Below are 22,769 nucleotides of genomic sequence, written 5' to 3'. Positions count from 1 at the left end.
GTTTTGAGGAGGGCACCTTTTGGGATGAGCACTGGGTGTTGTATGGAAACCAATTTGACAATAAATTTCATATATTGAAAAAAAATTCTCTGGTAAATCTGAGAAGGCATCTTGGTAGTTTTATAAAACCTTTTCTAGAGTCAAGAGCATGTTTTAAAAATCTACCTACTATTGGAATACAATGGTTCTTGTTTTTAACTCTTAGCTGGAATGTATTGTTTTCATGTCAGAGAGATTTTTAAATACTATAACAGAAGATTGTTTCATAAATTCCTTCACAGTAACTCAGAAAGTGACACTTGGGGCGTTTTTCCAGATAAATCTGTGCCCTTTATGTGTAAAGCATTGCAGCTTAGGTAACTAGTAATAACACATAGGGTTCAATTCATGCTTTAGATATTTTCACTCTTCTTTTACTGGGTCTTTTTCAAAATAGCACATTTATTATATTTCTTAAAAGTCAGAATACCAGATCCAAAACAAGTGATTCTTTTAAAAATCCCTTTGCTAATTATTTATCCTGTTGAAATGCTGCTTATTATTATTTTTTATAATGTTTCTTTATTTTTGAGAGGGAGAGAGAGGGTGGCGGAGGGGCAGAGAGAGAGGGAGACACAGAATCCAAAACTGCCTCCAGGCTCTGAGCTGTCAGCACCAACCCCGATGTGGGGCTTGAACTCATGAACCGTGAGATCATGACCTGAGCCGAAGTCGGACACTTAACCGACTGAGCCACCCAGGTGCCCCAGAAATACTGCTTATTATTACTTCAAGTTTGGAACAAAAGTAAAGAATATGTGATATCAAAGCTATAGGCAGTTCTTCCCCTAATGTTGGCTTTGTACTTTTACTTGTAGGACTTCAGTTTGTTTTACAGTCAGAGCTTCATAGACCCAGTTATATACCTTCCCACGGCCACATTGAATGTGTACATTTTGAAACATTTTTAAAGCTAAAATTCAGTTCAAAAATACTGATCTACCAAGAAGGGCTTAAAAGCATTTGTCTCTAGGTTTTATAACTGTGAATATTTAGTGTAGTGGATTTAAAAGCTGAAGGGAAAAAAACCCAAAAACCCCACCCAAACCACTTATTGTTTGTTTAACAGGTTTCAAACCATGGCTGTGTGGATACAAGCCCAGCAGCTCCAAGGCGATGCCCTTCATCAGATGCAAGCATTATATGGTCAACATTTCCCCATTGAGGTGCGACATTATTTATCCCAGTGGATTGAAAGCCAAGCTTGGTAAGTGAACAGAGTTTTTTTCTATCAGATTTAGTGAAACATGGGCATATGGGAAGGAAAACATGATGGAGACTTTAAAAGTTGTACATTTTTAAAAAAACGACCTGGGGGCGCCTGGGTGGCTCAGTCAGTTGAGCGTCTGACTTTGGCTCAGGTCATGATCTCACAGTCTGTGAGTTTGAGCCCCGCATCGGGTTCTGTGCTGACGGCTGAGAGCCTGGAGCCTGCTTCCGATTCTGTGTCTCCCTCTCTCTCTCTGCCCCTTCCCTGCTCATGCTCTGTCTCTCTCTGTCTCAAAAATAAATAAAAACATTAAGAAAAAAAATTAAAAAAACAACAAAACGACATGACCCATAAGAAGGTATTTAAACCTAGCTTAGATTTTAAGCAGGTGGAATAACTCTTAGGATTTTTAAAATAGGATTTCCCCCCTTTAGTAAACTCTGGCTAACAGCATTAGAGTATTGCTGCTAATAAACAACAGTTAACAAATATGTTTTGAGTGCCTCTAGGGTGTAAGATAGGAACAGATAAAGCCCTTGTCCACAGGGATGCCTGGGCGGCTCAGTTGGACGTCCGGTTCTTGGTTTTGGCTCAGGGTCATGGCCTTGCGGTCCATGGGGTTGAGCCCTGTGTTCAGGCTCTGCGCTGACAGTGAGGAGCCTGCTTGGGATCCTCTCTCTCCCTGTCTCTCTCTCCTATCATTTCTGGCGTGCACTCGTGCACACACTCTTTCTCTCTCTCTCTCTCTTAAAACAAATAAATAAATAAACTTAAAAAAAAAGTGAAAAGCCCATGTCCACAAAGAATTTAGTGCTTAATGGGGCAGCTAAGGTATGCATATGCATATCACTTAATAAAATGTATTGATAACAAATTAACAATGGAGATGTTGGTGTTTTTAAAATTTTTTTTAAATGTTTATTTTGAAACAGAGAGACAGAGTGTGAGTGGGGGAGGGGCAGAGAGCGCGTGAGACACAGAACCCGAAGCAGGCTCCAGGCTCTCAGGTGTCAGCACAGAGCCCGACGCAGGGCTCGAACCCACCGACTGGGAGATCATGATCCAAGCCAAAGTCGGACAATTAACTGACTGAGCCACCCATGTGCCCCTATGTTTTAAAGTTTATGCATACCCATAAAGGCTAAAAGCCAGTACACCAAAATATTAACAATAGTCATGTCTTGGTGGCAGATTTAACAAGCGTGTTTATTTTTATTTTCCGAATTCCTGCTTATATGCGCAGAGAGAAAATTGTTTTTAAATTCTTTCAGAATTAGTATAATGTAGTAGATTGACAACATTATTGCAGGCTGTTGCTGCTCTGCTCAGGGTCTGGGAGCATGTTGGGAGGCCACCAGCCTGTCTGTCTGATCTGACGTGCTCATCAGCTACTTCAGGCCCCCCACCATCATGGCGGGGTGGGGTCCTCTCTGGCAGAGCCCAGGAGAAGCTGGCCACTATGCGACTGTCTGGGGAGAGCTGGGTACCTGTCAGTAATGCTGCCTTGGAATAATTGAGGTTATGTGTTAGTAACAGATTTCTGTTTAAAAACTAGAGAGCACCAAAGGAAGGCAATTTTCTGGGCAATTTAAAAAATCTCAGTCTCGTGTAATGAAGTGATAAGAAAAAAAAAGAGCTAAATATAAGCATGTCGGCTGCACCTTGCTTAGTGCTTTTCCATTTCCTTTTCATTTTCTTTTCTGTTTTAATGATTTGGAGAGTTCAGAAAACTGTTAGTAGAAAGTTTCTGGTGATTTAAAATTTCATTTAGTAGATCTCCCATGTAGTTTCTCACCGAATGAATGTTAAAAGACTTGTGTTGCTATGAAGGAAAGCCTGAATTTTATTTATTTTGGTTTTCTTAAGAACATAAAGATTTCAATAAAAAAATGTTCAGTTCTTCATGTTTAAGCTAAGAAAGGCGCTTTTTTTTCCTTTCTTTTCTTTTTTCTTTTAAGCAGAGAATTGGGTTTTTTAATTTTTTTTTCATTTATTTATTTTTTGAGAGACATAACAGAGCACAAGTTGGGGAGGGGCAGAGAGAGAAGGGGACACGGAATCTGAAGCAGGCTCCAGGCTCCGAGCTGTCAGCACAGAGCCTGACGTGGGGCTCGAATTCACAAACTGTGAGATCATGACCTGAGCCGAAGTCGGATGCCCAAACGACTGAGCCACCCAGACGCCCTGAGAATTAAGTTTTTAAGTACCAGAACCAGTACTTGATTTCCATGAGTTTTGCTCAGAGACAGGATCTTCTCAAGAGTGGGTTCCTCAGACAAGGAGCATTATTGCCAACCAAAACAGAGGTGCAGCTGCCCTCCATTCCTCCCAGCTTTTATTTAGTACATATTTTATTTAGTTCAGAGAGCACACGTATTTAAAATTTGGTTTTCTCTACTGTCTTTGCTTAGAGTGCAGATTTGGGCGTATTACGTGATGAACTACATTATCAGTGTTGTGGCACACCTGTTTGTGCCTTTGTTTGAAATTACTTGCTAACTGACTTCAGGGGTTTCAAGGTGACGGAGCCTTTTAGCTACCTCTAGATCTCTTGCTTGGCTCCAGACCTGGTCAGCAGTAATTGAATGTTATTTCAATCTGACAGCTGTTCAGTTTCTTCAGTGAGCTGAGTTAAGCGATTTCGTACTGCCCAGTAGCAATTGTTGCCTAAATTGTTTTAAAAAATAAAGAGTTGGAGAAGGGAGTGGGGAAAAGAGGGAAGGCAGGAAGGGAGAGAAGCCATCCAACCCCTGTCACCAGTTCAGTGCCTCTGAATGAATACAAAGTCCATGGAGTGGTTTCTCTGCCTCACGAGAAGAGTTAGCACTGCCTGCAGGTCCCAGATCTGCAACTGGTAATAGATAGAAATGTCTGATTTGTGTACATAGTTGCAGGCACTTTCTGTCCTAATATCTCATTTCCAGGGCTCCTTAGAAATAGTAGTGTTGTTTCACCTGCCTTTACTTAAGAAATACTATATGTGGAATTAGCACATAGAACTAGTCAAGGCTGGAAAAAGCATGTAGAACATTCTTGACCTTGTGCCCCCTTACACCCTTAAGGGGTAACTATAAATAGGAAGTTATCAGAGCCCTTATTTCCTTCAGAGTACACGAAGCACTTTCCTTTTCCCTTCATTTCTAGAAGCAGATAGCATAAGCACCAGAGAAGTCAGTAGGAGGAAGGAGGAAGGGCAGTACATTGTTTAGAAAAAAAGAAGAAAAGAAAAGAAAATATCTAGTCCACTAAGCTAATTAGTGGATCAGGGATAGATTAACATAGTTGATTAGGCATCTAGTCGATTTGAATTGAACTGCTTCCTAAAATTTGCAGTGAGCATTATGAAGAAATCACTTTAGCTAAAGAAAAGGCATGATGCGTTGAGGCTGCATTTATACAGGCTCATGTGCATGTATGTATACATATGTATGTAATTTTTTTCCCCTAGGGACTCAATAGATCTTGATAATCCACAGGAGAACATTAAGGCCACCCAGCTCCTGGAGGGCCTGGTGCAGGAGCTGCAGAAGAAGGCGGAGCACCAAGTGGGGGAAGATGGGTTCTTACTGAAGATCAAGCTGGGGCACTATGCCACGCAGCTCCAGGTGGGTGTGAAGGCTGGGTCACACTTAATCCTCTCCTTCATTCAGTGCTTCCCGTAGAGATTTTCTTTCTCCTCTGGAACCCAGTGTTGTGGACTTACATGTTCGCCGTATAAAGTTCTTACTGTTTGGCTTTGTGGTTGTAGCCTTTTGTTTTTAAACTTTTTATTTGAAAACAATTTCAAATTTATAGGAAGTTGCAGGATTGATACGAAGAACCCGTACATATGCCCAGATCCACCTGTTGTTAACATTTGCTTTGTCATATTCTGTCTCTACACACACATACACACACATTTTTTTTGTCACTCGAGAGTAAGTTGCATACGTCGTGTCCCTTTGCCCCTGAGTACTTTAGTGTGCGTTTTCTATACATAGTTATAGTGCAGTTATCATCTTTAGTACATTTAACATTGATAGAACACTTTTCAGTAATCTTGTATCTGTGTTTCCATTTTGTCAACAGTCAGTTGAGTCACAATAAAGTCCTCTAGGACATTTTTTTCCCACCAGCCCAGGACCATATATTGCATCTGGTTGTCATGTTTCTTTAATCTACTTTATTCTGGAATTGTTCTCAACCTTCTTTGCCTTTTCTTACATTGACATTTTAAAATAATTCAACTCATCTGTTTTTTAAAGATAAAATGAACATCTTTTTGGGTCTGTGTCATGTCTCCTTCTGATTAGATTCAGGTTACACATCCCTGATGAGAATCCTGAGTAAATGATGTTGTGTCCTTCCTGGGGTATCATATCTGAAGACATACACCGTCCATCTTCCTTGCACTGGGGGTAGTAATTTTGACTGCTCGGTTGAGGTGGTGTCATTTCTCCTCTTACGTGGCCTTTTCGAAATTTATGTATCCTGTTTCCAAGAATGACACCCTAGTACTTTAGGCAAATTAGGAGGCAAGAAATAAAATAACCTTACCTTCTCACTGTAATTGGGTTTCCTATGATGTGCTTTTCTTGTCCCCCATTAGTATTGGAGGAGCCACATTGCTCATGATTATGTCATCATGTCTCCAGGAGTCCCCTCATCATAAAATCTTACCCCTGCTCTGAGATGGGGTTAGGCCCCATAGCACAGAGTGGAACAAAGTGATGTCTGCTATTGGGTTCTTTCAGAACACATATGACCGCTGCCCCATGGAGCTGGTCCGCTGCATCCGGCATATTCTGTACAACGAGCAGAGGCTGGTCCGCGAAGCCAACAATGTGAGTGTCCCATGGGTGTGGGGAGAAGAGCTGGGAAGTCCTTCCTTGCCCCCCTCTCTCTGGACCCAGATCTCTCAAGACAACTCAGTGTGCATCTGTTGATGTTTCTATAAACAGAGCATTGTCCTAAGGGGCACAAAAGAAATAGAACACTAGTCTCTGATCTTAATTGATTCATGACCTTGGTGAGATTACCACCACAAAACAATGTGAACAAGTGCAAAATAATTTAACCCCAACTGAACAGTTTTTGAGTAAAGGCATGCTCATGTTCAGGTGAGATTACTTAAGAGGGATTTCTGCTGACCCCTCTCTTAGTCAAGCATAGAGGGAATGGCTCAGACCAGGTCACTTAAATGGCTGGATCCATAAAATCCTTGCTGTGCCTGCCCTAGAACTTTGGGGTCTCCATGATAACATGTGTGAGAGATTCAGCCTCTTCCCTCAGTTAGAATAAGGTCTTGAGTGAAGACACAGATGATGTACGTTCACACAGCCTTCTTCCCCACTGTGTCCCCAGCACCTCACACGGTCCATAGCCCTGGATCAGTGCGTGAATATGGAATGAGGCGTCATCATCATTAGTAGAAAAACCCAGGTATATCCTGGATGTGTTCACTTCTAGTCTCTCTGAAGGGAATTAGATGGACCCTGTTTGGGCAACTCTGATGGAGGCCAGACTGTGAAAGAACTTTCTATTATGGCATATGAAGGTGCCACAGTTGGTCAGGTCACCTATTTCCCCCTCCTTTTATCTTCCCTCCACACCAGTTCTCACAAATGATGTTTGCAATTCCTTTGACTCACAATTTTGCTTTTGGGGTTTTCACTAGGTTATAGGTGCTAGCATTGGCTTTTTCTTCAGTTTAAGGCCTGAGGTTTTCTTTCTCTCTCTCTCTCTCTCTTTTTTTTTTTTTTAACATTTATTCATTTTTGAGAAACAGAGTGTGAGTGGGGGAGGGGCAGGGAGAGAGGGAGACACAGAACCTGAAGCAGGCTCCAGGCTCTGAGCTGTCAGCACAGAGCCCGATGCAGGGCCCGAACTCATGGATGACAAGATCATGACCTGAGCTGAAGTCGGATCCTTAACCGACTGAGCTACCCAGGGGCCCCAAGGCCTGAGGTTTTCTACCATCCTCACTGCCCAGCTCACTTCCGCCCACACTCTCCTCCCCTGATATGTCCTCAGGGTACTTCTCCAGTTGGAAGTCTTGCTGACACCATGTCCCAGAAACACCTCCAGATCAACCAGACGTTTGAGGAGCTGCGACTGGTCACACAGGACACAGAGAATGAGCTGAAGAAGCTGCAGCAGACTCAAGAGTACTTCATCATCCAGTATCAGGAGAGCCTGAGGATCCAGGGTGAGGCCAGGGCCGCCTGGGCGGTGTGTGTCGTGAGGGCTACGAGGAAGTTCAGGTCAAATTGGAAGAGAATGGGGTTTCTGTTCAGAGGCACTCCCCTTTCTGTGGAGTAGCCGGGAACCATGTGCACTAAAGATCTGGCAGGGAGGATGAGACTTAGGAAGGGGAGGAGTCACGAGCTTGCCTTTGGAGACTGTGGGTCTCACTCAGGCTTCCCACACCCAGGGAGCTCCTGGTCTGCTGGGGAAGAATTTCCTCCTGTGGAAAGAAGCTCACAGTCTAGTAAACAGTACTTTTGTATATAATTGGTGTTTCATAAATGCTGCTTTGCTGAACTGTTAAATTCTCCAAGCAGGAAAAGTATAAGGGCTAAGGGCTGTGTTTGTAGTGACAAACCTTTAATGTTTTGTGCAGTTATTCAGAGAGGCTGTCCTGACACAGAGCCTGCTAATGCACCTCAGTTAGCCTTGATAAGCAAAGGGTCCCTTTCCTGGTATAAATCCTGCTAGGTACTTAAGTACTGAAAACGTCAGTCTTGAGGCTGACGCTTGGAGCCCCACCAGCGCCCCCTATTGGCCTTGTTAAGAATTTGGCAGAGTGACTTTAATACTAATTTTGTCTCCCTGCAAGCATGCCCAGCTGAGAATCTCAGAAAAGCCTCTGCTGACCAGCTGTACAGACACATACCCATCTATGTAGCATGTGCGCCTCTAATACCGTGCTTGTGGGCTCAATTTTATAGCGATATTGCTATTATTATTAACTCAGTCTTCCATACTAATTATAAATTTTTTGAGAAGGGATTGTGTCTTATCTCTGTACCCTGAGGTTGGCACATTGGCTGAATCATAGTAGGTATGAATAAGTGTTGATGAGATGATTCTAGCATGTTTTCTTCCATCTGAATCCATCTCAGACTGACGCAAGAGAAAGGGTGGCCCTCTTCCTAGATTAGGGAACGGGAGAATTCAGGCTATTAGTTCTACCCAAAGCCTTTGACTGGTTGATAGTACTTCCAATCCTATTCTTGGGTTTTCTGTTTCCTATTTATGGATTTGGGTTTGACTCTGGTTTGGGTTTGTACCCATCATGCCATGTCAGTTCAGTCTCATGTATCAAGTTCACCCATCAGAAACACAGACTATCGATCTATTTGTGCAAGGGGAGGCTCAGCTTCCTCCAGTGGAGCAGACAATTGCCTCATGTCTGCTGGCCTCCCTCCCAGAAGCTTCTGCAAAGTGCCAGGAGAGACCTAAGTGGGTCACCTGCATAGGGAGGTTGGGCCCAGATGTGGGGCTCACCACCGCCTCCCTGGGGATGGCAGGATTTCCGACGTGGCTCCATACTGCTCTGCTGTGTTCCAGGCCTGGACAGTATTCTTCTCTCTCAGTCCCCGAGAGTGGACTCCAAACCGTATTTCCAGTTGTCTTCTAGCTCTGGGCTTTTCCTAACTGTTAGAGTTGCTTTAGTCTGTGTGTCCCAGCTTGTGTGTCTCACAACCCTGAGATCAAGAGTTGCATGCTGTATGGACTGAGCCAGCCAGGCACCCCGACACTGGGATATTCAAATAGGTGATCGGCAAGGCGTAATAACCCCAGCATTTAGGATAGTGGTTACCTTTGGAGGCAGGGACGGATGTGCAAGCAGGGAAGGATGTACAGGTAGTTTTCAATGTGGAAATGTTTGATTTCTTTTTTTTTTTTTTATGTTTGTGAGAGAGAGAGCAGGCATGTGCACGCAAGCGGGGATGGGGCAGAGAGAGGGGGGCAGAGTTTCCAAAGTGGGCTCTGTGCTGACAGCAGACAGCCCGATGTGGGGCTAGAACTCACAAACCATGAGATCAAGAGCTGAGCCAAAGTCGAACGTTTAAACGACTGAGCCACCCAGGCACCCCGAGAAATGTTTGATTTCTTTAAGCCGGGTTACTGAAAGACAGGTGTTCCTTGCATCGTTCTTTCTGCCTTCCTTGGGTCTTGAGAATTTCATAATAGATGTTTTGTAAGAGGGTACTGAGGCCTCACCGACTCCCCTTTCCTGCCATGGATGAGCTTCCCAGCAGCTAGTGTGGAGAGAACCTGCCTCCCTCTCTGGCACCCTTGGGTGCTAGAACCTTCCCTCTCCTGAGAGGATCTTGCTGCTTTCGTGTTGCCAGTGGGCCCTGGACATTCTGTCTCCCCGTCTCCCTCGCCTTTTCCCTTTCGCCCCTTCTGTTTCTGTCCCTCTCCCTCCCTCTCCCTCTCCCTCCCTCTCCCTCTCCCTCCCTCTCCCTCTCCCCACCCCTCCCTCTTTCCGTCTCTCCCTCTCTCCCTCTCTGTCTCCTTCCGGTTGGTCAGCTGAGCTCACGGTGACCCAACCTGGACAAACAAACACGTTAGGCACCTCCCAGCACCTAGAGAAATGCCTTCTTCCCTAGGAGAGACTGCTGTGCTCCCGGGGATGGGACAAAGCTGGAGATGGGACAAAGCCAGCAGGCAGGGGCTGCCCTGAGGGGGCTCTGATGTGTGGGGTGGGGCTGAGCGGCTACTGGTCTCTGTCACCCTTTAAGCCTGCCCTGGGACCCCCTAACCAGTAAGGACACGCTCATCCCTGCAGCGTGTGCGTGCCGGGCAGTTCCTTGAACGTGTTCTGTGTTCCCACATATTTAGTCCTCAGCCAGCCACCGAGACAGGGGCCAGGATTCTCCCATTTTGCACATGGGCAAACTGAGGCACAGAAGCGTGATGCACGAGTTCACCCAGTTAGTGAACGGTGAGGGCACACATCAAACCAGGCAGTGAGGCTCCAAGCTGGACCCCGTGTGGCGTGAGGAGGTGTGGGCAGCCAGCTGTGTAGACTGAGGTGGGAGGGGAGGCCGTGGGGTAGGATCCTCCTCAGCTATACCCTCAGGTTTCCACCCACACACCCCCAGGAGGGGAGATCAAAGGCGAGCGGCCAGAGACCAGAGCCTGCTCATCTCTGGCACCCTTGGCTGCCAGAAGCCCAGCTTGCCATCGGTCAGATGTGTCCCTTGAGGGTCTGGCCTCCAGAACAGGTGTGTGTGTTCCCCTGGGCTTCCTGCAGGAAGCTGGGAGATGGTGGTCACGGGTGTCCTGTCCCCTCCTCTAGCTCAGTTTGCCCAGCTGGCCCAGCTGAATCCGCAGGAGCGCCTGAGCCGGGAGACGGCCCTCCAGCAGAAGCAGGTGTCCCTGGAGGCCTGGCTGCAGCGGGAGGCCCAGACGCTGCAGCAGTACCGTGTGGTGAGTGGGATCCACGTCCTCTCCTCCCAAGCCTTGAGGTGCACATCCCAAGGGGCGCGGGGAAGCCGAGAGAGGGCTAGAGCCAGGAAGAGAGCAGGACCCAGCAGAGCTGGAGGCCAGATCGTTCTCTCCCGTGGGGGGCATGTGAGGCAGAGCAGGTTGGGAAGAGGGGAAGGCCTGGGCCTGGGGCCTGGTCCCTGGCCCCCAGCCCTGCCTCCCGAGGCCTGCAGTTGGGCGTGTTCTCCCCACTTGCCTTCAGGAGCTGGCCGAGAAGCACCAGAAGACCTTGCAGCTGCTGCGGAAGCAGCAGACCATCATTCTGGATGATGAACTGATCCAGTGGAAGCGGCGGCAGCAGCTGGCGGGGAACGGAGGGCCCCCCGAGGGCAGCCTGGATGTGCTGCAATCCTGGTAATGGTGTGTGGGGGGTGGCGGGGGGGCAGGAGGGGGCGGCAGGGGCTGGGAGTGGTGCGACCAGCTGCTCGTTGTGCCTCCTGCGTTTCCATGAGCAGCCGGCTCCCTCTGTCCTGCGGCAAGACTTAGTTCACTAGGGGTTCTGGTTCCTGATGCGGACTTTGGGGCCCCCGTCTGTGCCCGCTGCCCAGGAAGGGAGTCACCGTGCTGGGGAGTGGGGCAGGGCTGGGTGTGCAGAGTGACGCTCGGGCCGATTGGACCCACTTCAGGCTTGCTGCCTCTGTGTATTTCTCTGTGTTTCTGGAAGGCGGGCGCTCTGCTGTGCTCCGCTCCGTGGTCGGGAGTGGCGGCTTAGGCGCAAAGCCTTCCTGGGTGAGGCTGGCACTGGGTCTTGGGGCGTTCTCCTCAGACTGGAGCCTCCCAGCCTCGAGCCTGGGGGATGGCGTGATGCCATTGTCCTCCCGTTGGCCTGGGGCTCCCGTGCAGGTGCGAGAAGTTGGCCGAGATCATCTGGCAGAACCGGCAGCAGATCCGCAGAGCTGAGCACCTCTGCCAGCAGCTGCCCATCCCTGGCCCAGTGGAGGAGATGCTAGCTGAGGTCAATGCCACCATCACAGACATCATCTCAGCCCTGGTGACCAGGTAATTCCTGCCTCGGGCCACACCCAGCCCCCGTGCGGTTGGCATGGGGCAGGCAGGCGGTGCTTTGCTGATGGTGGGGGTGGGGGTGGGTGGGCTCTTGCTTGAGTCCTTGTCTCTGTTTGCCTCGGGTCCCCGTCCCCGCTCTGTCCTCAGTTGCTTTAGCTGCTTGGTGTTGACCTTGCCCAGTTTCTGTTGTGGACACCATGTGGACTGCCCTTGTCCCCCGCAGCCCATGCCAGCTGCTGAGTCGTTTCACTGCCTCCCCTCCAGCCATCTCCTCTGACTCTCAGTGGCCTCCCTGGGAACAAGGGCGGTGCCATGTGCCTTCATTTGCCTGCTGAGCCCCGGCAGCCTCCCTCCACAGGGGAACCAGACCCTGTGCCCTGAGCCGGCATCATGTCTGGTGTGGTCCTTGTGTCCCCGCAGCACATTCATCATCGAGAAGCAGCCCCCTCAGGTCCTGAAGACCCAGACCAAGTTTGCAGCGACGGTGCGCCTGCTGGTGGGCGGGAAGCTGAATGTGCACATGAACCCCCCCCAGGTGAAGGCCACCATCATCAGTGAGCAGCAGGCCAAGTCACTGCTCAAGAATGAGAACACCCGCAAGTACGTGTGCCCTTCCCCCGGTCTGCTTCTTTTCTCCATCCTTACTACAGGAAGAAGTGCTCGGGCCTCCTAGCCCACACGCTGGACTCCGCCATTCATTATACGAGCCCCATTAGCCCCACTGTCCCCTTCCGGCTCTCAGAGAAACAGTGTAAGGAGTTTCTTCTGTGAAAAGAAACATGATTATCTTCCATTTACTAGGGATAAATCAAGAAAATTTCTTTATGTTAATGTATTTTTATTTCTTGTATATTACAGCAGCTATCATTTCCTCTAAATGACGTCGGTTTTTACAACGTTCTTTATTGCCCCCCCTGTATAATTTCTACCCCACGTTTACCGAGATGCATGAGTTTAGAGTCGAGTGTCTCTCTTCTCTGCAGCGACTACAGTGGAGAGATCCTGAACAACTGCTGTGTGATGGAATACCACCAAGCCACCGGCACCCTGAGCGCGCACTTCAGGAACATGGTGAGGATGGGAGAAGAGGAAGAACACATTTTCCCTGGTTGTTTGAGGGCTTTGTCCTCTTATTTCTCTCCTTTGCAGTCCCTGAAGCGAATTAAGAGGTCTGACCGTCGTGGAGCAGAGTCAGTGACTGAAGAAAAATTTACAATCCTGTTCGAATCACAGTTCAGTGTTGGTGGAAATGAGCTGGTTTTTCAGGTCAAGGTAAAGGCCTCCCTCAGCTGTGGTGTGTGTGTGTGTGTGTGCGTGTGTGTGTGCATGTGTGTGTACTTTATATAAGAAAAAAGTTGTTTTGATCACATAGTGTCTTTACTGTTAATGAACAGAAACTGGGGACACTTCATCCTTAAAACTGTATCTCTTAGATTCTCCTAGGAGCTACAGTAATAAACTAAAATAGCTGGAGAAATAGGTAGGAATGAATCTAGAGAAACATCACTACAGATGAATTTGAGTAACAGTTTGTAGTAAGTTTTAGACATTTGTTACTTGCTCTTTTTTCCTAGAAATGTCTCTATCTTCTTTCTCTTTTCTCTTGTTCTCCATTTGAGAAACTTAGTGTATCCTTCAGAAATATCCAAGCAACGTCTTATTTATTTATTTCTTTATTTATTTTTAATATTTATTTATTGTTTAATTTAGCATATGGTGCAACAATGATTTCAGGAGTAGATTCCTTAATGCCCCTTACCCATTTAGACCATCCCCCCTCCCACCACCCCTCCAGCAACCCTCTGTTCTCTATATTTAAGAGTCTTTTAAGTTTTGTCCCTTTCCCTGTTTTTATATTATTTTTGCTTCCTTTCCCTTATGTTCATCTATTTTGTATCTTAAATTTCTCATATGAGTGAAGTCGTAGCAACATCTCTTTTAAAGTATCTAAAATCTGGGGATGCCTGGCTGGACTCAGTCAGCTAAACATCCGACTTCAGCTCAGGTCATGATCTCCGGGTTTGTGAGTTCACCCCCCACATCAGGCTCTCTGCTATCAGCCCAGAGCCCACTTCAGATCCTCTGTCTCCCTCTCTCTGCCCTTTCCCTGCTTGTACAGGGAAAAATAAATAAACATTGGTGTGCCTGGGTGGCTCAGCTGGTTAAGTGTCCAACTCTTGATTTCAGCTCAGGACATGATCTCCCAGTTCGTGAGTTCGAACCCTATGTCAGGCTCTGCGCTGACAGTGTAGAGCCTGCTTGGGATTCCCTCTCTCCCTCTCTCTGCCTCTCCCCTGCTTGTGTTCTCTCTTTTTCTCTCCGAAAATAAATAAGTAAACTTAAGGGGCGCGTGGGTGGCTCAGTCAGTTAAGTGTCTGACTTCGGCTCAGGTCATGATCTCACAGTTCGTGAGTTTGAGCCTCACGTCAGGCTCTGTGCTGACAGCTCAGAGCCTGGAGCCCGCTTCAGATTCTGTGTTTCCATCTCTGTCTTCCCCGCTCTCATTCATGCTCTGTCTCTCTCAAAAACAAACATTAAAAAAATAAATAAAATATCAAAAATCTCTAAGATTGCACCATTGTGTAAAGTCCTGTGATTCTTGGAGCCATTGAGATTCTGTATTCACGGGTGACATTTACTGAAACTTGAAGAGAGAATGAATATGTTGTGATAGAGGAAAACAAAAGCAAGACAGGAATGTGCCGCTCTGGGTGCTCAGCCCTTTTCCTTTGTCTTTCTAGACTCTCTCCCTCCCGGTGGTGGTGATTGTCCATGGCAGCCAGGACAACAATGCGACGGCCACTGTTCTTTGGGACAATGCTTTTGCAGAGCCTGTGAGTCAATCCCTCGAACTTATGGGTCTCAAGATCTTGATGCTGGTGTCCTGAATCTCTTTTATGTGTTCTTCCCCAGGAAAGCATAGAAAACTGTAGTTTTCTACAGTGGGCGGTAGAGAGTATGTGGAGAATGGAAAGAGCATAGGCTTGGAGTCTGGCCGAGGGCTGAACTCACGCCTTACCGTTTCCTCATGTTGTGACCATGGGGAGTTCACTTTCCCTCTTTGAGCCTAAGTTTCCCTAAGTGTCTGCACCACAGGGATAATAATGCTTCATAGTGCTGTTAGGAAAATGAAATTAGGTAACATTCAGGGGCTCCTAGCTGGCTCAGTCAGTAGAACATGCAAATCTTGATCTTGGGATCATGAGTTCAAGCCCCATGTTGGGCATAGAGTTTACTTAAGAAAAAAAGAAAGAAATGAAATGTAACATACAAAATACAAAATGCTTGTCATATAGTCGATACTTAGTAAATATTAATTTGAATCTTTGGGTGAGACCATGAATGGAATTTGGGACTCCCAGTTTCCTTCCAGAAGTGAGACCTCTCAGGAGGTTACTTTAGCTTAGCAGTTGCTTCCTGTCAACTTCCCTCCAATAAATGAGGGTGCCATTCAATGTGCTCCAAATTTTAGGTTATGTGATTCATCCCACGTCTCTCCAAGAACGAGATGTTTTGTCTGAGGGAATGAATATGGTTTTGTTGACTTATACATCAAATCCTATCAGAAAATCACTAGTGTGTGCTTGTTGAGCATTTTCAGAACATTTCATCAGGAAAAGTTGTAGATGTTGTACATTTACAGTGGAGAGTAGTCCATATGGTAGGTATTCAGGACATAAAAGTTACTGCTTGTCTAACGTGACTAACGTGAAGAGTCTAACCGAGTTATCTCAATGGTCCTCTTTAGAGAACAATATTTTGGCTGCAAAAGGAGAGGTTTTTAGCAGAAATCCTACTGTGCCCATTCTACAAATCTTGAGTTTGAGTCTCGTCTCAAAACTCTCTGCCTGCGTTGCTTCCTAATAAGCCTCCTGGATAGAAGTGCCCCTCTTCTCTCATTCCCTTCCCTGCCTGCCCGCCAAGCTCGCTCCCCATGTGACTTCGACATCTCCTGCAGCATGCCATTACTGAATAAATTGCCTAAGTTTATTTAGGCCTGGCCTAAATAAATAAGCATTTTTAACATTTTCAGTTGTGTTAATGACTGGCGTACATCTCACACTGTTTTAAAATAAATACATACTTGTGGGGATTTATTCTACAGATATATTTGCCTATGTGTCAGATGACTTACGTGCATCGCAGCATTGTCTGTCATAGCTGAAGATTGCTAGGCTGACACACAGATGTCTGTCTACGGAGGCCTGGTTAAATATTGTATTGTTCTTCCAGACTGTGGAGTATTTAGCAGCCACAAAAAGAAATTTCTTGAATGTGCTGCTATAAGTAAGGTCTTGCAGAGATAGAATTAAGTGAACAAAAGGAAGATGCAGAACATGTGGATTTTATGCTACTACTTATAATTTTTGAAAGGAAAAATGTGTGTTTCTTGGTAAGCATTGAATACCTGTGGAGGCATACACGGTCAACTAGATTACATGCTCTGGGCCTGCTGGGTGGGACACAGGTTTAAGAAAGTGACTCCATCAGATACCCTCCCATGCTTTTTAAATTTTATATCATGTGAAGGAATTGCCTATTCCAAAACAATTTTTTGTAATAATGAAAAAAGAAGAGGAGGAACTATGGCCAAATAGGATGAAAAAAACAGTTTATTAAAAATTAATGTTGTAAACTGTTTCTGAATAAAGTGGTCCAACTCACAGTTTCCACTCTTCTGCATGAAATTTTTTCAGTTTGAGCTGGAGTTCAAGGGCAAAGATCACACCTGTGCACATACGTGCGTGAGCACACACCCATTCTTTCTGCCTGCCCTTAGAGAACCAATCTTTCAGATTTCTGTTCCCATGGGGTTTACGGTGTAAACCAGACCTTTGGTCACGTTTTGTTTCTGCGGCCTTTCGAACGTAGGCTTAAACTGTACGTTCAGCAGCTCATTTACAAAACACCATAGACAGTGTGAGGTTACCTTCTAGGCTGTGTGTAAAGAAGGCAAAATGGGACCTTCTGCATCTCACAGAGCTGCATATGCCATAAAAGTTAGAATTTATCCTCAGGCTCAGCAAGACAAATGTGTGTGACTACATTGAGCCATCACTGTTTTTGTTTTGTGGGTGGAATGAATAAATCATGCAACTGTTTTCTCCTAAGATCCTGGCTTCTCTCCCTCGCAGGGCAGGGTGCCATTTGCCGTGCCCGACAAAGTGCTGTGGCCGCAGCTGTGTGAGGCGCTCAACATGAAATTCAAGGCCGAAGTGCAGAGCAACCGGGGCCTGACCAAGGAGAACCTCGTGTTCCTGGCACAGAAACTGTTCAACAGCAGCAGCAGCCACCTTGAAGACTATAATGGCATGTCCGTGTCCTGGTCCCAGTTCAACAGGGTGAGGGACCTGCCGCCAGCTGCCATTAGATCAGTCCTTCCAAACCAGATGCCTTCCAGAGTCTTCCTGCCCCAGGGCACTTGTTCTTCATGATGCTAATAAAATGTGCCCAGCGTAATCACCAGTTTCTGAATAGATGGATAAGCACATAGCTTTTTTTATGTAGAAAACTAGATCTTTGAATATTTAAGTAAGCTGGGCTTTGTGTGCAGCTAGTGCATTTTTTTCCTTTATAAAGGAGACAGAGCAAAGCAAAAGGTAACATATCTCAAAAGAAGTAAAGCTTTTGTGGCCAGAAGTCCATGGCTGTTTCCCATGGACTCGCTGGTGCTCGCTGCTGTGTGACCCTGCAAAACCAGACTCCCCCCAAGACCCTCAGCCCACAAAAGGGAATGCTGGTAGAGGAAACTTCTCCTCTAGCATCGGGGAATTCAGATGTCACCTATCACATCTTTGACTTTGTGTGTGTGTGTGTGTGTGTGTGTGTGTGTGTGTGTGTGTGTATGTATACTTTAAGCATTTTATTTTTGAGAGAGTGCAAGCAGGGGTGGGAAAGAGAGGGGGTGGGACAGTATCCAAAGCAGGCTCTGCACTGACAGCTGTGAGCCCGACATGGGGCTTGAACTCACAAGCTGTGAGATCGTGACCTGAGCTGAAGTCGGACGCTCAAATGACTGAGCCACCCAGGTGCCCCACATCTTTGACTTTAAATCCAACTTTTGTTTCTTTGCTTACGGCCCCCACCCCCCAGGTGTTTTACATGACCTAATTCAAAAACAGCAAAGAAAGCTCAGATCCAGGTGGAGGTGTTTATAGCAGGGGTCCACTGGGTGTTGGTAATCGTTGTCGTTTTTTCCCTTCTTTCCTCCTCTCTCTTCAGCTTTTTGATTGTAGGACCATTTGGTAAAACTCGGACAGGCATGTATGTTTGTACGATTCTGACAGTGTAGATGTTTGTTTTCCATTTGATTTTTTTCAGTTAAATCATATGCAGGCAATATTCCAAGTGTTACTCTTGGCCTTCTTGTGTTCACTGTTGTATCTCCAACCAGGAGAATTTGCCAGGACGAAATTACACTTTCTGGCAGTGGTTTGATGGTGTGATGGAAGTGTTAAAAAAACATCTCAAGCCTCATTGGAATGATGGGTGAGAATCCTTATTTCCTAAGTCAATAGAGGTTGAAGCTCTTCTTTCCTCTGTTAAAACATCACACTCTGCCTCTGCTCCTTTGGCCTTTGCAATCCAGGGCCATTTTGGGTTTCGTGAACAAGCAACAGGCCCATGACCTACTTATTAACAAGCCTGATGGGACCTTCTTGCTGAGATTCAGCGACTCTGAAATCGGTGGCATCACCATTGCTTGGAAGTTTGATTCTCGTGAGTTCCTCCCTTTTTAAAACATATCTCGGCTCTAGTTAGCTGCTTCTGTTGCAAAATTACTTTGACGAATGACTTACTGAATATTTGTGATGCGGTCAGCTCTGAGGAAGGGAGTGCAAAGGTGTCACCAGGACCCAGTTGCTGCTGCTAAGGCAGCCCTTGTAGAATCACATCACGGGAAACACAGTTAACTGATTTTGAGAAACGAAACTGTGTAACCCTGACATGGCTACCTGTAATGCAGCATTGTGTCCACAATCTCAGCTGCTTCCCTTTTGAAATGTCTGCCTCCGTATTCGACCCTGAGCTTATTTCAATGAAGAAATACTTGGATGAGTTGGAGTCATTTTAATTATTCCTTTCTCCTAATCCACATAAAGGCATAGCCACAGATTCTTTCCATCCAAGAACCGTTTTTTCCTCTGATCCTCAACATAAGATAAGAGTAGCTTGCTAGTTTTTTTGCAACTTAAAGATATTCCCAGCCTTTCACAGCTCTCTGCAGCCTCTGGCTGTCGGCAGGCTTCCTGTCTCACTCAGATGCTTTTGTACAGCAATCAAGGATTGGAGTCCATAAGAACTATTTCTTCTACAGAGGGACCGAAAAACCATTTGAACTTGAAACTACCTGAGATCGTTGGCTCTCTAGGGAAGTGCCATATGCATTACCCCTGGCTTTGATAAATGACTTGAACTACAACCTGTGGTTAATTTTAAATGGAGATCTTTATTGGGACAGTTTTAACGGAGAGTCTTTAATTTGTAGCATGTTTGGATTTTTTAACATTTCCTGTTCAGAAATCATGTTTAGAATACGATTATTCTGTTTATCGCTCTAGAGGAAAGGATGTTTTGGAATCTGATGCCTTTTACCACCAGAGACTTCTCCATCCGGTCCCTGGCTGACCGCTTAGGGGACCTGAATTACCTTATCTACGTGTTTCCTGATCGGCCAAAAGATGAAGTGTACTCCAAATACTACACACCAGTCCCATGCGAGCCTGCCACTGGTAACAATGTTCGCATTCTGATCTGGTTTTGTTGCGATTTGAGTTTTCTTTTGGTTTTTGTGTGTGTGCATGTGTGTGTGTGTGTGTGTGTGTGTGTGTGTGTGTGTGTGTATCTGTCTGTCTGTCTGTCTGTCTTGCATGAAAACCTACACAATCAGGATTTAGTTATTGCTGTTTGAGTATTATTCAAGGCAGTTGTAAATCCTTGGCTATATTCTTCAGTCATATAGAAAACATATCTGCTGCTGACCCCAAACATCAAATTGAAGGGAACAAATTTATTATCTTTTTTCACATTGCTTTTATTTATTCATTTTTTAATGTTTTATTTATTTTGAGAGAGAGAGAGAGAGAGAGCACACAGGTGGAAGGAGGGGAAGGGAGAGAGGAGACAGAGAGTACCAAGCAGGCTCCATGCTGCCAATGTGAAGCCCAGCTCAGGGCTTGATCTCACAAACCCACGAGATCATGACTTGAGCCAAAATCAAGAGTCCAACACTTAACCGACTTGAGCCACCAAGGCACCCCTCAAATTGCTTTTAAAACAAGTTTAGATCAAATAAAACTAGAAAGGTGAAATTTGTTCTTCAAAACAGAGATGGTTTTATTGTTTTCTGAGTGTAAAAGTATTCTGTACTAATTGTAAAATTTCCAGAAAAGTATGGAGAAGAAAACAGACATAGCATCTCTCATTCAGAGATTGACCACCAAAAAAAAAAGTGTAGCAAATATTCTCCCTGTCTGTGCAGATATGTATTCTTCAGTCAGTCATAAGATGCTTGTTGGGGACTTCCTGTGTGGAGGTTACAACCTAGTAGTGGAAGGACAACAAACAAACAAATACATGTATTTAGTGATGGATGCTGTGAAGACAAGAAAGCACAGTCAAGGGGTAGAGACGGGTTAGGGAGGAGGATGGGGGTAGCATTTCAGTGGAGTGGTCAGGCAAGGTCTCTCTGAGAAGGTGCCGTCAGCGCAGAGCTGAATGAAATGAGGAAGCTAGCCATACAATGATCTAGACCAAAACCCGAGAAGAAGTGCAAACACCCTGAGGTGGGAGTAAGACTGGTGTATTTGAAAAACCCCACGAGGGGGGCCCAGTAGGCCAGAGCTGAATGAGCAGGAAAGTGTGGGAGGTTAGGGCAGAGCAGTAGGGGTGCCAGATCATGTCAGGCTTGGAGTTCAGTAAACGGTTTGGGTCGTATTATCCATCATCTTTTGTGATCTGATTTTTTTTCCACTCAAAAATGTACCATAGGGAGGGGCACCTGGGTGGCTCAGTCTGTTAATCGTCCAACTTTGGCTCAGGTCATGATCTTGCAGTTCATGAGTTCAGGCCCCGCATTGGGCTCAGAACCCAGAGCCCAGAGCCTGCTTCAGATTCTATGTCTCCCTCCCTCTCTCTCTCTCTCTCTCTCTGCCCCTCCCCTGCTTGTACGCTTTCTCTCTCTCAAAAATAAATAAAACATTTAAATAAATTAAAAATTATATATACCATAGGCAGAGTTGCAGGTCTGTAAGTATAATCTTACAACATCACTATAATGATTGCATGGAATTCCATGTACAGTGAGTGATTCGATGTCACTGATTTGAGAGACTGACAATTTTTTTTCTTTTTCTATAATTTATTTTTTATAATTTACATCCAAGTTAGCACATGGTGCAACAATGATTTCAGGAGTAGAATCCTTAAGCCCCTTACCCATTTAGCCCATCCCCCCTCCCAAAACCCCTCCAGCAACACTCTGTTTGTTCTCTATATTTAAGAGTCTCTTATGTTTTGTCCCCCTCCCTATTTTTATATTATTTTTGCTTCCCTTTCCTTATATTTATCTGTTTTGTATCTTAAAGTCCTCCTATGAGTGAGGTCATAGGATATTTGAGACCGACAATTTAAGTTATTCACAGTTTTCTGTTGTGAATTAATATTGAGATAAGCTGGGGACGCCTGGCTGGCTCTGTTGGTGGAACATGTGACTCTTGATCTCGAGCCCATGAGTGCAAGCTCCGTGTTCAGTGTAGAGCTGACTTAAAAACTAATAATAATAAAAATAAAGAAATAAAAAATATTGAGATAACCTGGTACGTTAATCTTGTTCAACTATTACCCTGGGATAAACTCCTAAAGTAGAATTTGTATCAAAGGATATACATGCTTTTTATTTATTTTTTTTTTAATTTTTTTTTTTCAACGTTTATTTATTTTTGGGACAGAGAGAGACAGAGCATGAACGGGGGAGGGGCAGAGAGAGAGGGAGACACAGAATCGGAAACAGGCTCCAGGCTCTGAGCCATCAGCCCAGAGCCTGACGCGGGGCTCGAACTCTCGGACCGCGAGATCGTGACCTGGCTGAAGTCGGATGCTTAACCGACTGCGCCACCCAGGCGCCCCTATACATGCTTTTTAAGCATTTTGACAGATCTTTGCAGAATCACCCTCCAGAATGGGGAATCCGTTCTCACTCCCACCAATGTCTGTTGGACCACCTGCTCCTCCATATCCCCTGCCAGTCATAGATTCTGTTCACTGGCTTCATTCTTGCCAGTCTGACTGGCATAAAAATGGTGTCTTGGTTCTTATTTTCATGTCTTTGATTCTAAGCAAGATCAAATGTCTTTTCGCATAATGATAATAGCAAAATTGTAACTAGAGTAATAACAGCTGACATTTGTTGAGTACTTCCTGTGCACTGGGCCCTTCCTGGGCAGCTTTCATATAGTATCTCATCTAATCCTCAGAACAGGTCTGGGAGGTACGTCTGTTACTCTCCTCACTTTACATAGGAGCACTTGAGGCACAGAGAAGTAACATAATTTGCCAAAGTCCACACAGCTAGAAAGTGACCAAACTAGGGTTTGAGCTCACAGAGGCTAGCTCCAGAGTCTATTTCTTCACTTCCACGTTACTGGCTGTTTCTATTTTTTCTGTGAAGTGTGTTTCTATTCCTTGTCCATTTTTCTTTTGGGGTTCCATCTTTTCCTAATAAGGTGTAAGAACTTTTATATAGTAAATAAGCCTTTTATTATATATAGCAAATATTTTTCTCAGTATGTCATTGTTCTTTTAACATTTAAGTTTTATTTTGCTGAAGTGCAAAACTTGTATTTTCTATACAGTCTAATCATTCATCAACCTATTTCCTGTATAGAGCCTTTTATATCATGCCTTCCCACCCTGCAAGGATGATTCTATTTCTAGGTGGGAATATAAGCCAAAATTTTTCAGATTTATGCGGTATTTTGGATTAAATCTACCATGGTTTCTTTTTCTGTTAGCACAGCTAGTTTAGGTTTTTAAA

General features: G+C 45.4%; 1 protein-coding gene across 2 annotated transcripts in view; it reads left to right on the top strand.

The window, feature by feature from the left end:
* Positions 1-22,769, top strand: part of STAT5B (signal transducer and activator of transcription 5B) — a 65,038-nt gene that overhangs the window by 37,383 nt on the left and 4,886 nt on the right. The window contains exons 2-16 of one of the 2 annotated variants that reach the window (XM_043584506.1): positions 1,109-1,246; positions 4,698-4,854; positions 5,983-6,072; positions 7,262-7,436; positions 10,542-10,672; positions 10,932-11,083; positions 11,573-11,728; positions 12,155-12,334; positions 12,718-12,805; positions 12,884-13,006; positions 14,476-14,568; positions 16,870-17,076; positions 18,129-18,223; positions 18,324-18,454; positions 19,297-19,467. In XM_043584506.1, coding sequence (XP_043440441.1) covers positions 1,119-1,246; positions 4,698-4,854; positions 5,983-6,072; positions 7,262-7,436; positions 10,542-10,672; positions 10,932-11,083; positions 11,573-11,728; positions 12,155-12,334; positions 12,718-12,805; positions 12,884-13,006; positions 14,476-14,568; positions 16,870-17,076; positions 18,129-18,223; positions 18,324-18,454; positions 19,297-19,467 — 2,077 coding nt within the window. In that variant the 5' untranslated portion in view covers positions 1,109-1,118. Of the gene's footprint in view, positions 1-1,108; positions 1,247-4,697; positions 4,855-5,982; positions 6,073-7,261; positions 7,437-10,541; positions 10,673-10,931; positions 11,084-11,572; positions 11,729-12,154; positions 12,335-12,717; positions 12,806-12,883; positions 13,007-14,475; positions 14,569-16,869; positions 17,077-18,128; positions 18,224-18,323; positions 18,455-19,296; positions 19,468-22,769 lie in introns of those variants that run through there. The other variant, XM_043584507.1, reaches the window with a different exon arrangement.

The sequence above is a fragment of the Prionailurus bengalensis genome, chromosome E1 (genome assembly GCF_016509475.1).
Source record: "Prionailurus bengalensis isolate Pbe53 chromosome E1, Fcat_Pben_1.1_paternal_pri, whole genome shotgun sequence".
Taxonomy (NCBI): domain Eukaryota; kingdom Metazoa; phylum Chordata; class Mammalia; order Carnivora; family Felidae; genus Prionailurus; species Prionailurus bengalensis.
This window is presented reverse-complemented; position numbering and strand designations above follow the sequence as displayed.